This window comes from Rhipicephalus microplus, chromosome 6, assembly GCF_043290135.1.
Source record: "Rhipicephalus microplus isolate Deutch F79 chromosome 6, USDA_Rmic, whole genome shotgun sequence".
Classification (NCBI taxonomy): domain Eukaryota; kingdom Metazoa; phylum Arthropoda; class Arachnida; order Ixodida; family Ixodidae; genus Rhipicephalus; species Rhipicephalus microplus.
Window position 1 is genome coordinate 145190145 of NC_134705.1, and position 12316 is coordinate 145202460.

The following is a 12316-nucleotide window of genomic DNA, read 5'->3' on the forward strand; positions in this document are numbered from 1 at the left end:
AGAGCAGCGCGTCAACCTCTCGTGCGGGCCTGAGAGCATCTGACGCGGGCAAGCCCGCGCCAGACAGAAGCGAGCTCAGGGGGAAGGGGGTTGTCACTGGCGGCCAATGAGGACAGGCGTTGCACAGTGACGTAAGCTAGCGCGGTGGCTTGTCCAGACATGCCCGGACGTGTGCCGCGCGCCGGGAAGCCGACACATGGCTCGCACCAGACAAAGAGGCCTGGCGCCACCACCGTGGTCGCCATACTGCCGATTAGCAGCGGTTCCCGGCGCTCGAGCCGCGCGGGGCCAACACACACGCTAGCTGGGGAACGAGGTGCCAAAGGGGACGGCGCGCTCGATTCCCACATTCCCCCCTCCTAAAGACCGAGGCCAGCCTGTGAAAGAGGCTGTCCGAGGCCAAGTGGCAAGGTCAGCTCAGCCGCAAGGGGACTGGCAAACGGGGCAAAGTCCAAAAGGGTGATGTCGTCTTCCCGAAGATACGAGTCCATAGGTCGGCCATGGTCACACTTAACGTCCCACCAAAAGTTCCACCACCAGGGAGAGCCCACTGCCGGGAGAAGGTCCACAGCCCAGGAGTAACGGGGAAGACTGCACAACAAGGGCGGGCAGCTAGCCTGCTTGAAGTTCGCCGGTCTGGAGAGGTTGGCAGCCGGGAACGTACGAGGCGTGGCTGCAAGTTGCGTGTGGCAGCCAACTGCCGAAAGTCGCTGGGATGGGGGCCTCACAGGAATGGCAGGCCGGAACAGCAGACAGCCAGGAACGGAAGCCGGAGCGACCACGCTCGGGCCTGGGCCAAAGCTTGAGTGGGCGAACCAGCCGCCGAGGCGACTTTAGAGGCTGTCAGGTGGATTAGGCAGGGTGGAGGTGGCTGCAGGGCCGAAGGCAGGAATGAGACCACAGCAGGGAGGACCAGGGGACAGCTGGTCAGGAACAGGCTGGTGGCAAGTGCCAAAGATCCCACACATTCAATAGTGATAAAATGATGTACATAAAAATATCTTTCAGCGAAATCACTGTGGTCGAAAGAAACTTTTAATGCTGGCTGAAATCACTTTTATAAGCATTCAACAGTAGTCTCATTTGTACACAACAATCTTAATTCATTTACTTACAGAGTCCTCTGATTGACCTTTGTGTGAGTGCTTGTCTTTTCCATACAGGCACCCTTTGTCAGTCAATGATAGTACTCTGAAGGGCAGCTGCAAGTTCAGAGGCACAGCTCCCCGGTTGATGGAGAACATAAGCTTCACTGCAGAAACATTGAACACAATTTTTTTTATTGCTTTACAAATTTTACTGTGTAGCATTCATTATAATATAATGCAAGGTGTTGTTAACATGCTTGATCAGCACAGACATAGTGCTTTGAATGCAGTCTGCTTCTATTTTAGCTCTGGCAATAAAGACGAAAGCCCTACGAACTCGTAGGTTGTACCACCAAGGAACGTCATTAACTGTTGAGTGCACTATGTACAAGAGCACTAATAGTGGAACATTCAGACAGACTAATATCACAAAAATGCCATTTCTCAGTGAACAGTGAATTTAGCTCATTACTACATAGTACTGGGAACACTGCAGTAATTGCTACAGCTATGCTACAAGTAGAGAAACTGCTCCAAAACGTGGCCTTCAAGATTATGTATTACAGCGAAAATTGGCTTCATCCAACCCTAAAGTTGGGCCCTGCAACGCATTTCGGGCATAGTCAGAAAACGCTGCCAACTGGTAGTCGGTGCTCCCGAGAACATGTAAACCAAGCATTATAGTGCAGCACACGGCATGGAATTTACAATTCGTTCTCAAAGTCGGCTAGAAACCGCTCGTTCTTCTCTCGACAAATGATGCCACAAGCCCATATGACCATACAATAAACCCAAGTCCACAGCTACTGGCTGGTTTGAGCATCGAGCAGTCACAGAAGCTGCCACAGGCAACGCGATATGCCCGTGCGCTTGCTCACTATCATACTGAAGGTAACCATGTGCTCGAAGAAAAGAAAGCGCTCACATGCGCATGACATAACTTCTTTTTCCTGTGCGAAATTCCCCTGCTTAGCTTCCAGCGTGCTTGTGGAGACGTAATAAGAGAGGAAGTGCCTACAGAGTGTGACAAACCTAACTCCACTCGTACTCAACAGATTCTAAACGCTTTTGTGGCAGTTGATTCGTGAGGCGTGCACCTCTAGCAGACGCTGCCTGCGTTGAACGGTTGTGCAGCGCGAGCGAGGAAGAGGGGGGGGGGGGAGATGCGAGGGAGGGGCCTGCTGCCGGCACGAGCCGAGCGTGCGCAGTGGGGGCGTGGACGGCGGCCGACGCCACAGGTGCGGCTAAGAAATGCTCCGCATTTAAAAGAAAGAAAGAAAAAACGGGACAAGATCGAGGTACGAACGAAGGTCTTCCCAGTTCCGAACACGACACGTTAGCATGACGATAGATAGCCCGCTGCGCCACTAAAGCTGATCGGTTCGGTGGGTCTAACAGACTGCATTTGTGTTGTTGTCACGCTGGAGGCTGGACGTAACTTTAAGACTCGTTATTCTTACGTCCAGACGTAACTGGAACGGCTCCTATCGTTACGTCTAGAAGTAGCTCTTGCGTAAGGTGTAGTTACGTCCAGCCGTAACGATAATCAGCTGCTAAGATTACGTCCACCGTCTGCTTCACAATGCACACTTGAGTTTAATAATTATCCAAGGCGATTTCCTTAAAAAAAAATATTACGGCGCCCGGGAAGAACTAAAGAAAAAAAAAACGAAAAGAAAAAAAAGTGTAGCACAGCAGCGAGGTTCGAACCAACGTCCTCGCAGTTTCGAGCACGACGCATTACCCTCTGCGCCACTGGAGACGATCGGTTCAGCGAACCTAACAGACTGCATTTGTGTTGTTGTCACGCTGGACGTAACTTTAATCTTACGTAAAGACGTAACTGCAACGGCTGCTGTCGTTACGTCTAGACGTAACGCTAGACACTCCCTTTTGTCTAATGGTGCACGCGCGTCAATCCCGGAGGTATAGTGAACTATGGGGTTCGCAAAGGAACGCAGATTTTATCCTTGAGAAGCGCGCAAGAAAACACAGGGACAAAGAAGAGATACACACCGGACAAGCGCTTTCTAACAACTAGTTTTATTGAAGAAAACTCAGACTTCTTATCCTAACAGAACTGCGTAAGGTACATGTACATATCACCGCGCTTAGTAATACTCGTGAAAATGGCTAAACAATCACAAAAAAAGCAGAAATGCCCTTAGATTTTAATAATCAACGCTTATATACTTACGCTTTCCTGCCTTATGTAGGTTTTCTTCGGCATGTTTCCTGGAGGATGTCACCTTGAATGACACTCCTAGGCCGAGAAGGGCTCTTTCTAGGTGCTCCAGTTCTTGATCGGTCTTCACGTATCCACGCCAGTTGTGTTCGCCACTCTCAAAGTCCAGGAGATGCGATCGTACGATTGCTTCATCTGCCATAATCAAGCCGCCAACGAACTACGCAGCGTGGATGACGACCACGCGTAGTAGAGTAGAGTAGATCCTAGAAACTATAGGCACACAACCACGCTGGGGGATTCGCGAACCATGACAACAAAACGCGCCTTCCTTATTTTTTTTTTATCACGTGACCTCGGAGTCGCTTGACAAGACGTAGTCACAATAAGACGTAGCCAGTTGAAGCCGATCGCTTTAACCAATGACGTCATACGTGACGTTGCAACTTGGGTCACGTGACCCCGAGCTGTTGAGGTGCAAATAGACGCTCCCTTTATAAATAGCGACCTGCGCACGCGCCCTTCTCCTACGGGGCTACGCGGTCCAAGAAAAGCCGCGATGTTGACGGCGCGTCTCACCAGGGGGCACTGGGTTTAATCCTCAACTTCGTGTCGGCTGCTACAGCTACTACGACAGCGGAACGCGCGAGATCGTGTAAACCCCGTGCCTTTGCAAACATCAGCTGTTTTGTTTTTTGTTCTGCCTACCATGACGTGAAACAAGACAGTATATACCAACTTCCAACCAACCAACTTCGAGGAAACGTAGAAACGTCAGCACTCGTAACGGTGGCTTGTTGCACGGGCCCGCAACCTGGGCTAGCTTTTCCTGGCAGCCTAGACAACATTGTCAAAGAATGTTATGCAGTGCCATGCTGGTTCTGTCTAATGAGGTATATTTAGCAGGTCCGCGAGGTGCACTCCGAAGTGCAGGAAAACAAGTAGGCTAGGTCGGCTGTTACATTTTGTGCGCGTACGTACTTGTCACTTTATCCTTTCGAGAGTTCTTGCGCAACTTCACCTTCAATTGTGGCTTGTTTGATACGCAGGTCACACAGATTGGTGCAATGAGCTCGCTAACTTTTAAACTGTATTACGGTAGTTGTACCTGCATTGGCCGTCTCGTCAGATTTGTCGCGTTTTATGCAGGTGACGGGAGCGCCAACAAATATTACACGCTTTTTTTTTTCTGGGTTTTACGCGCTGTGCTTGCATTTGGGCTTCGAGGCGCACCGTAAGGACTACGGAATTAGTTCAAGGAAACTTGAACGTGTGACGAAATGAGGACACACCCAACTCATCTAATCCATGCATTCAAGCTTAGAGCAACAATAGATCACAACTTGCCAAATGTTTTATTCGTTAAATGACACACTGAATCACGAGCACATTTAGAGACAGTCTGGCCTTCAGAATTAGACCTTCAGCACCTTTCGCGAGGTGGGTTTCGTTTTGAGTGCCTTTTTCTTGGCGTTGGACACTGTGAGGCCATTGGCGGTGTTAGACAAAAATGGCCTCATGAATTTCTGCAGAACTACGCTGACCAGCTTTGTTTTGTGTGGCACACTTTTGTCCTCGGCACAATCAAAAAGTGGGCTCTTCAGAAGTGAAGGTAACACGACGGCCGAGAACTTCTTGAGCGGCTGAGGTCCCTTTACAAGCACGGAAGCCACTCGGGAGGCAGCTTGCTCCAGGTGGTGGACAAATCCCACAAATGGTAAGGTGGGATAGGAGAGGCCTCCCCTGTCGATGCCAGCAATGAGGGCTGTGGTTGGGGAGCTGGAAGATGGAGCTTGTAGCTTCACCAGGCAGCCCTCGCATTCAATGTTATCCTGAATGGCCCGGACGAGGAAACCGGCTATCAGTGCCAACGTACTGGACCGCAGACTCTGCTGTGGAGGACCTACGAAAATTATGAAAAAGAACAAGGTGAATAAGTAGATTTAATAGCCTAAGGTGTCCGCCGTGGGGAGCAAGAAAGTGAAGTGGGTGCTCCCTCCAGCACAGCAGTTTAGAAAACAATTATATCACGGTGTCGCTTTGTTTTCTTGTGTTGTCTTTTTTCTATCTGTAACTGTTCACTTAATCTTATGTTTCAGTTCAAGCTGCGGAATGATTGTGCACATACATGGGTAGCGTTCCAGTGTAGCTAGGTGAGGCAGCAGGAGCTTCCGGATGTCCGTGCCAGTAGCAGCTTGCTTGACAGGCTCGACAGGCAAGGCTGGCACTTCACCCAATGGGGCAACGACACCTCCAACATTTCCACTCTCCGAGGAGTGAATGATGCCTGTCGTCAAGATCTTCTGCAAGGCCGACAGGGCTGCATACGCATCAGTAAAGTCATTTGAGCCATTCAGCTGTCTGATGGCTGAAAAAAGGGATTCCACATCATCACTGGAGAATTTCCCCGTCAAGACGAAATAGAATCCAAGCTGCAGGAGGTGCCTTGTGCACAAAACCGTAGACAGCGTTGTAACTCTGAGTGCCTCATAGGTCTCCTCAGAGAGGAACTCCTTCTTGTGCAAGGTGCTCTCTTTCCACTGGGCAAAGTACTGAAGGCACTCTGTCTCCAGCCACAAAAGTCTGCAAAGTGAAAACACACTTATAATCGTCACATCACAATGTACAGCTTAATTTGTTCGAAGGAACTGCAATACCCTTCGGATCATGGCATACCTTTCGTCGTCTGCACTGTAGAATGGCATCCTCAAGGCATCTCGACTTGTCCAGTGCAATGTCGTGCTTTTGATGTTGTGCAAGGCAAACCATTTTTGCACCACCTCCATGAACTCCAAAGTTGGCAAACAGTTTTGGAACCCGTTAGCCCCAAGGCCATGGCCGTGCTGCTGGAGGAACCTAAGGACTGAGGTGACCTAAACAAGGCAATGAGGATCAGATTTGTTTAAACATGGACTTAAAGCAACAAAACTCGGCCAGTCTCGTTACCTCCGCATAATAACGAATATTTCTACGGCCATTTCATAATGTTAGAGCCGTACAACCACACTGAGTTATGCGGCATGCAATTAGCTATTCACCTGCACCGAGAAGATGTCAACAGCTCTCCTGACGTTCATCTTCTCAAAGTTGCTGGGGCTTAGGTGTTTCTCCGTTAGGCACCTCACCAGCTTGAATGCACCTTGACTTTCCTGGGTCTTGTGCAGTAGCCTTCAGCAAAGCAAGGTGTTACCAAAACAAATACAGAAATTATAAGGCACAGAAATGTTTGATACTACCTGAGGAAATCGGGAAGGATGAGCTTTCCCTGGTTCCTGAAAATTTTCTTCGCATCCAGGAACTGTGAGCGGATGTTCTTGATAATGTGGCAGTAGTCAAATGACACGAAGAGTGGTCGACCTGCATCAAGTGGGTGCCTAAAAAGAAATATCCAATAATTCACATTCAAGTAACTTTAACCTGTGCACATTTGATGGAAAGCAAACATTACTCCGTATTTATGATATAAGATCTGCAGCAAAGACGCACATCAGATGTGACTTCATAAGATCCCTGCACTTACTCTACTACAGGCTGTATCTGCCCCCCTGATAAGCTTGAAAAAAACTTCGTGTTCGACTTGTGATTGTCTCCAACAAGACGAACCACTCGAAAGCCAGCATCTTCAACAGACTGCATCACATTAAGAGCAAGATGCTCAAGCTGCTGTCCAGTCAGGGCCTTTGTAAAGTAATAACCGACCGGAAGCCTGCGAAGGGAAATGACAGTCATAGTTCAAATGGCAAGATTCAGACAGCTAAATGGCATGATTCAGATGTTCATGATTTGGTGTACATGCAATGGTAGCTGTAACGATAACTGCAATACCTGTAGTGGGTGGACAATCCCACAAAGACGAAGCACAGGAGGTGGGTTGCCAACTCGTTTTCCAGGCCATAGTCTGCCTCCGCACCCCCCAGGTTCACCAGGCCGTGAACAGCATCAGACTGTTTGTGGTAAATGGTGGCTTCCTTTATAGACATCTCGTCCATGACCAGCGAGCCGCAGCGTGCCTGCAGAGGTGAGCACTGAAATATAAAGTCTCCCAGGTACCATTGCTAACGTTACCTTCTCAGAGTGCAGTTTTGCTTCCATATGCAGCCGCTGTTTGATCAATGAAGACACCACTTCCCCTGTGCAGGCACCTATGTACCGCTTCAAGGTCGAGCGGCAGGGTAGTGCCAAGAGGCCACTTTCCCGTATTAGGCGGTATGCAGCTGGAGACTTTGAGTGCCAAAGCACGCAGTTTCGTATAGTCTCCTCACGCCAGCGGCCCTTCTTAACACCCAAAAACGCCAGCTGTTCTTGAATGAAAAGTGCCTTTGGCTCATTCTGTTCAACTTTTTCCTGCAAGCATTTGGCAATTGTTAAAATCTGTCTGGACAAGTTCAAATGTTAGGTAATTTTCTAATGCTGGTCATACCTGAAGTAGCACGAGGTTGGCTTTTTCCATAGCCAGATTTACTTTTCTTGCCTCCCGTTTCAGTCCAGAAACTTCCTCCTGCAAATCATTTTTCTTTCTTGCAAGTAGCCGGCACTTCCTTGTCAGCCTTGTGACCTGTTTAAGAAGCAGTGCCATCCGTGAAAGTGACATTCTTGTTTGGGTGCTTTTAGTGGGCTTAGGCCGCACCGAAACAGGCCTGGGAGTCTCTTTCAAAGCAGGCTCAGATGTGGAGGGCAAAAAAGAAAACGAGCAGGTTCTTTGCACTAGATCATGTGGAGGTGTCTGCGAAGGTGGCTGAGGGTCTGGCTCAGGTGTCAAGGTCTGCGGTGCATTGACTGAGTGCTCTGCATGCGCTGTGATGCCTGCTGTATCGTCTGCTGTATCAGCAAGAATGCCATCATCGTATGGGACATCATGACTGCAAAATGAATAGACATTCGCTCAGATTAATGTTGCAATAATAGTACAGACTTTCGGCACAAGAACTGCTCTTGCCTGTGCTTGGTAGCTTGCTTAGGGCAATCTAGTGAGACCCTCTTGCGTTTCGCCGGCCGCCGTGGTTGACTGGGTGCCGGCTGCAGGTACGTCGGAAAGTCGGGAAAAAGTGTCGGGGCGGCATCGGGTTTCAGCCTTCGGTATTTGGTGGACTCCCTGTAGTCCTCTGGCCGGAAATGAAGGCTGCAGACTTTGCTCCGGTCGTTCGGAAGCCACGGCTGTTTCCCTGGCCCTGTAAAACGAAGTGTCAACATGAAATGTGGTTTTCGCTACGCCCACAACAGACGCGTAGAAATCAAGCTGAAACTGAAACCAAACACTCAATATTGTAATGCAGCGCGTCGCCGCTGCACGCAATCGACCGTCTAATAAAGGCAGATCGTACTGTTCTCACACGATCACGGCAAGCATCGAAAGTATGAAACACGAGGACTAACGTGGTCCGGCGCTTCCTAAACATGCGTAGGAGTTTGTTTAGATTACTTCGGATTTCACAGCTTACCTTCGGCCTGTCGATGAATGTTCTTCAGCCACAGGTTCCGCACATCCGTGATCGGGAACTCGTGGAACGATATTCCTCGTGATGCGGCCGTGCGCCCGCTTGATTTGCAGAGCGGTACGCAGCAATAAACCATTGCGCAAGTTGCACCGTGTAACTACTTCGCCCAACTTCTTTCAACCATAGCTAATAGTTGAGGTAATACCAAGAGACGTGCATGCAAATGCACAAGCAAATGCGCCGATCACCCTCGCCCGGCAGCATACGCAGTCGCGAGGATGGGAGACGTGAGGATTAAAAGCAGCGCCACGGCTTGCAGCGGCGCTCGCGGAAACTATAAATAACACACCAAGCAAAAAAAAATCACGGACACGGCGCTGGTGGCGGATTTGCAGGTCGCTATTTATAAAGCCGGTCGTGGTAAAATCAAAGAAAAAAAGTGCTTTGCTTTATTCAACCAATTCAAATAAATGAACAGGTCCGTCGCCAGCGAAGGCGATTTTTGTATGATTAAAAGGGTGGGTTGGAGAAAGTGCAAAACAATATATATATATATATATATATATATATATATATATATATATATATATATATATATATACACACACACACACACACACATACACACACACACACACACACACACACACACACACATACAGGAGGGTTGCACGTGACGTCATCCGCTTGAGGCGCTAGCGGCGTTTGCCTCTACCACCATGTCAGTGGTGTGGGCGCGCCATTTTTGAAGCGGTGAGTGGCAGTGAGGGTAGGGTGGCTTGAAGGGGAGGTGTGATGACCGGGCGGCAAAAGTTGGCTGTCGTTCGCGTGAATGCCGTAGAGCGGCGCTGTCGTCGGGGGCGCTGTCGTCGGGGGCGCTGTCGTCGGGGGCGCCGTCAGCGAACGTAGCCGTTCTCCGTTCTCGGCAGGGAGAACGGTTCACTGGAAATGAGTCACCAAACTATATAAAACTTTAGCTCACAATGCAGTTCCTTAGTCAGCGCACAGCTTGTATTGCGCTATCGTTATCATGCGGTTTTGAAATACAAGTACAGAGCAGTTTTGTTCCGGCCGAAAGCAAGCAGGCCTCTTGGAAAGCGATATTGAAGCACTACTACTGGGAGAGCGGGGCTTAGTTATGCTCCAGTGCGCTCTGATCATTTTATTCGTGCGCCTCATTACGTGCGAAAGCAGATAACTTGATTTAGGCCAACCAAATTAGGATTAAGCCATGGCATGTATGGTAATACAACGTTCGGTAGTCTTTTCAGGCTCAATTCATAAACCAAATAAATGCTACATGTTACTAGATAAACTTTACTGTGTACAACAGAATGCAGTTGATCATTTCCACGGCTTGTCTCACATAACGCAGGGCTTTATTCTTTTTACTTTTTTGTCATTCATTTCTTGGTTGAGGCCCCTCAAGAGAAAATGCATCCTGGTAAGGCTGAAAAACCTGACCACTGACCTTGTGAGCTCCTGACAGTGATCGACGCAACCAATTTGTGGCACATTTGTGCTCACTTTGCCAAGTATGCTCAAAGCAGCTTTGGAATGTAGGTTTGTTCTGCTAAACTCGCGAGTTAGCCTGCTTTCAAGACATTCGATCAAATGATAGAGTGACACCGCCGGGTACAGAAGCCCACCCAAGTCCCATTCCTTGGAGGCATCTGCTGGTACTTCTCCTGAAACACTGTCCTTCGGCACAAGGCAGGCATCCCTGCATGCTGTACAATTAGTCGACAGGATGCGCTTCCTGGTCACGTATCCAGCAATGTAGTACACCAAGCGAGGGTCGCTTCTTTTTTCCACATAGTCTGCATGGTCCACAGCAACTTCAACAGCATCCATGGTGACTACATCATCGTGCTTTTCATTTTCCACCAGTGCCTCTTCCGCAGAAAGAAGGGAATCCAGAAGTCCCGGAGACAGGCTTCCACCTCTAGGGCTCTTCGCAAGGCTGTAAAAGCTCAAGCACCTGTAAGTGTCGAAATTATAGGAAGTAATTCAGTCAAAACAGTCAAATTTACAATCAAATATACAAAAGTATACCTGATGATAACGATGAATTGAGCAGGGGTCGGGTGATCATTTGCACCGCTTGCCTGCCGCACTATCCCAAATGAGCGTTCAAGGCAGTCCTGGCTCAGATGCGACGTCATCAGGTACTTGTAGCCGACGGTTTCGGTCAAGTACTTCAGAAGGGCCTTTGTGGAATGAATCGTAACACGTAGACCTTCCGATGTACTTCTGCTGAGGAAGCCAACACCCTTTGCAAAGGCCTCCCATTTGTCCAGGAAGTCCAGCATTGCATCTAGTGCAGCTTCTTTCGCACTGTTTGGCCTATAACAGTAGAAGGTAGCGCACGTAAATTCATGTGCCTGTGATAAAGAACCCAGGGGACAGCATCGTACATACCTTAGTGCCTCAGCTGGAAACCTTGACGTCATTGTTTCAATGAGCTTCATCATCATACAAACAAAGGTCCTCGTAGGCTCCAAGTTGGGATACAGATATTCAATCTTCTCCTTGTAGAAGTCCATGGCATGCAATACATAAACACTGAAGACGTAAAATGCCAAATTCACCCTCATCTTCTCAAACCCATTCGGGTATATATGGGACCGCGTCAGTTTTGGTGCGACTCTCAGGGCAACTGTGCTGCTGTCAATCTTCCAGGTAGTTGCTACATGATCCCAGTGGACCTGCAACATAGTGGATAATTTTTACGTGAACTTGACGCCACCAGTGTAAAAAGATTATTTGCATTCATACCCCCGGCCTATATGCGTATTGAAGCCACATTTCATCATGGCGTTCCGCACGCACTTTGCGAGATGTGGAAAATCCGATAGAAAGTGCAGAAATCTGTCCTTGTCACACGGGTGCACCACCTTACACCGCACGCCTTTACAGCTTCCGCAAATGCCCACGTTGTGCCACATTGCACGATTCCAAGCTGCTCCATCACGGCAGATGTAATCGGTGTGAAGTCCAGCCTGCTCGCAACCGCCGCCCAGGCCTATCTCCGCGGAAACGCTGGCACGCTGGCGGCGCCTCAGACGGTAGCGCTATGTTGTGCCCTAGCGGCAATCAGGCGAAAGAGGACCACCCTCTCCAATGGCTGGCTGCCGCGCTAAGCACACCTCCCCTTCTAGCCACCCTAGTGAGGGTATGGTGGCTAGAAGGGGGAGGTGACGCCAAGTGCCGGTCAAAAGCGATGCGCTGTTTCATGCCTGGCGCACGGTGGCGCTGCTTGTCGTAGTTCGATGCCCGCTCGGCCGCTCGCTCTACGGCTGGGCGCGCGGCGGAAGCGCTAATTAGAAGTTCGCCGCACGCGCAAGTCTAATTTTACTAAGCACGCAAGTGGCCTTAAGTGGCATATACTTCGGAACTCGTACTGAGCACGTCGAAGTGTTCTATTCCGATACGCATGACCGATGCAATCCCGAACGGCACTGATCCCTCGCTTCCGACTTCCATGCTCTACTCCACACTTCCCATTTTGCACTCGACGTTAGTTTCGATAAAATACAAGGAAGAGACCATACCCGCTGTTTGCATGAGTACACAAAGCATAAAAAACGATTTATTTTTTCCAATCC

The 12316-nt window shown here is 49.3% G+C and overlaps 2 protein-coding genes and 1 long non-coding RNA gene across 3 annotated transcripts in view; 1 reads left to right on the forward strand and 2 right to left on the reverse strand.

Moving 5' to 3' along the window:
- Positions 1 to 12316, forward strand: part of LOC142764980 (uncharacterized) — a 52820-nt gene that overhangs the window by 10447 nt on the left and 30057 nt on the right. The gene's annotated exons all lie outside the window — the stretch shown is intronic.
- LOC142765139 (uncharacterized) lies at positions 834 to 3590 on the reverse strand. Its single transcript, XM_075865710.1, has 3 exons — positions 3286 to 3590; positions 1116 to 1252; positions 834 to 938 (listed from the first exon to the last, which is right to left on the reverse strand). The coding sequence occupies exons 1-3, from the start codon at positions 3473 to 3475 to the stop codon at positions 834 to 836; spliced, it is 432 nt and encodes a 143-aa protein (XP_075721825.1). The 5' UTR covers positions 3476 to 3590.
- Positions 4605 to 8936, reverse strand: LOC119186338 (uncharacterized). The gene is made up of 8 exons (XM_075865711.1): positions 8712 to 8936; positions 8210 to 8441; positions 6794 to 6979; positions 6510 to 6647; positions 6312 to 6441; positions 5950 to 6146; positions 5402 to 5856; positions 4605 to 5176 (listed from the first exon to the last, which is right to left on the reverse strand). Exons 1-8 carry the CDS (start codon positions 8842 to 8844, stop codon positions 4689 to 4691), a joined length of 1959 nt encoding a protein of 652 aa, XP_075721826.1. The 5' UTR covers positions 8845 to 8936; the 3' UTR covers positions 4605 to 4688.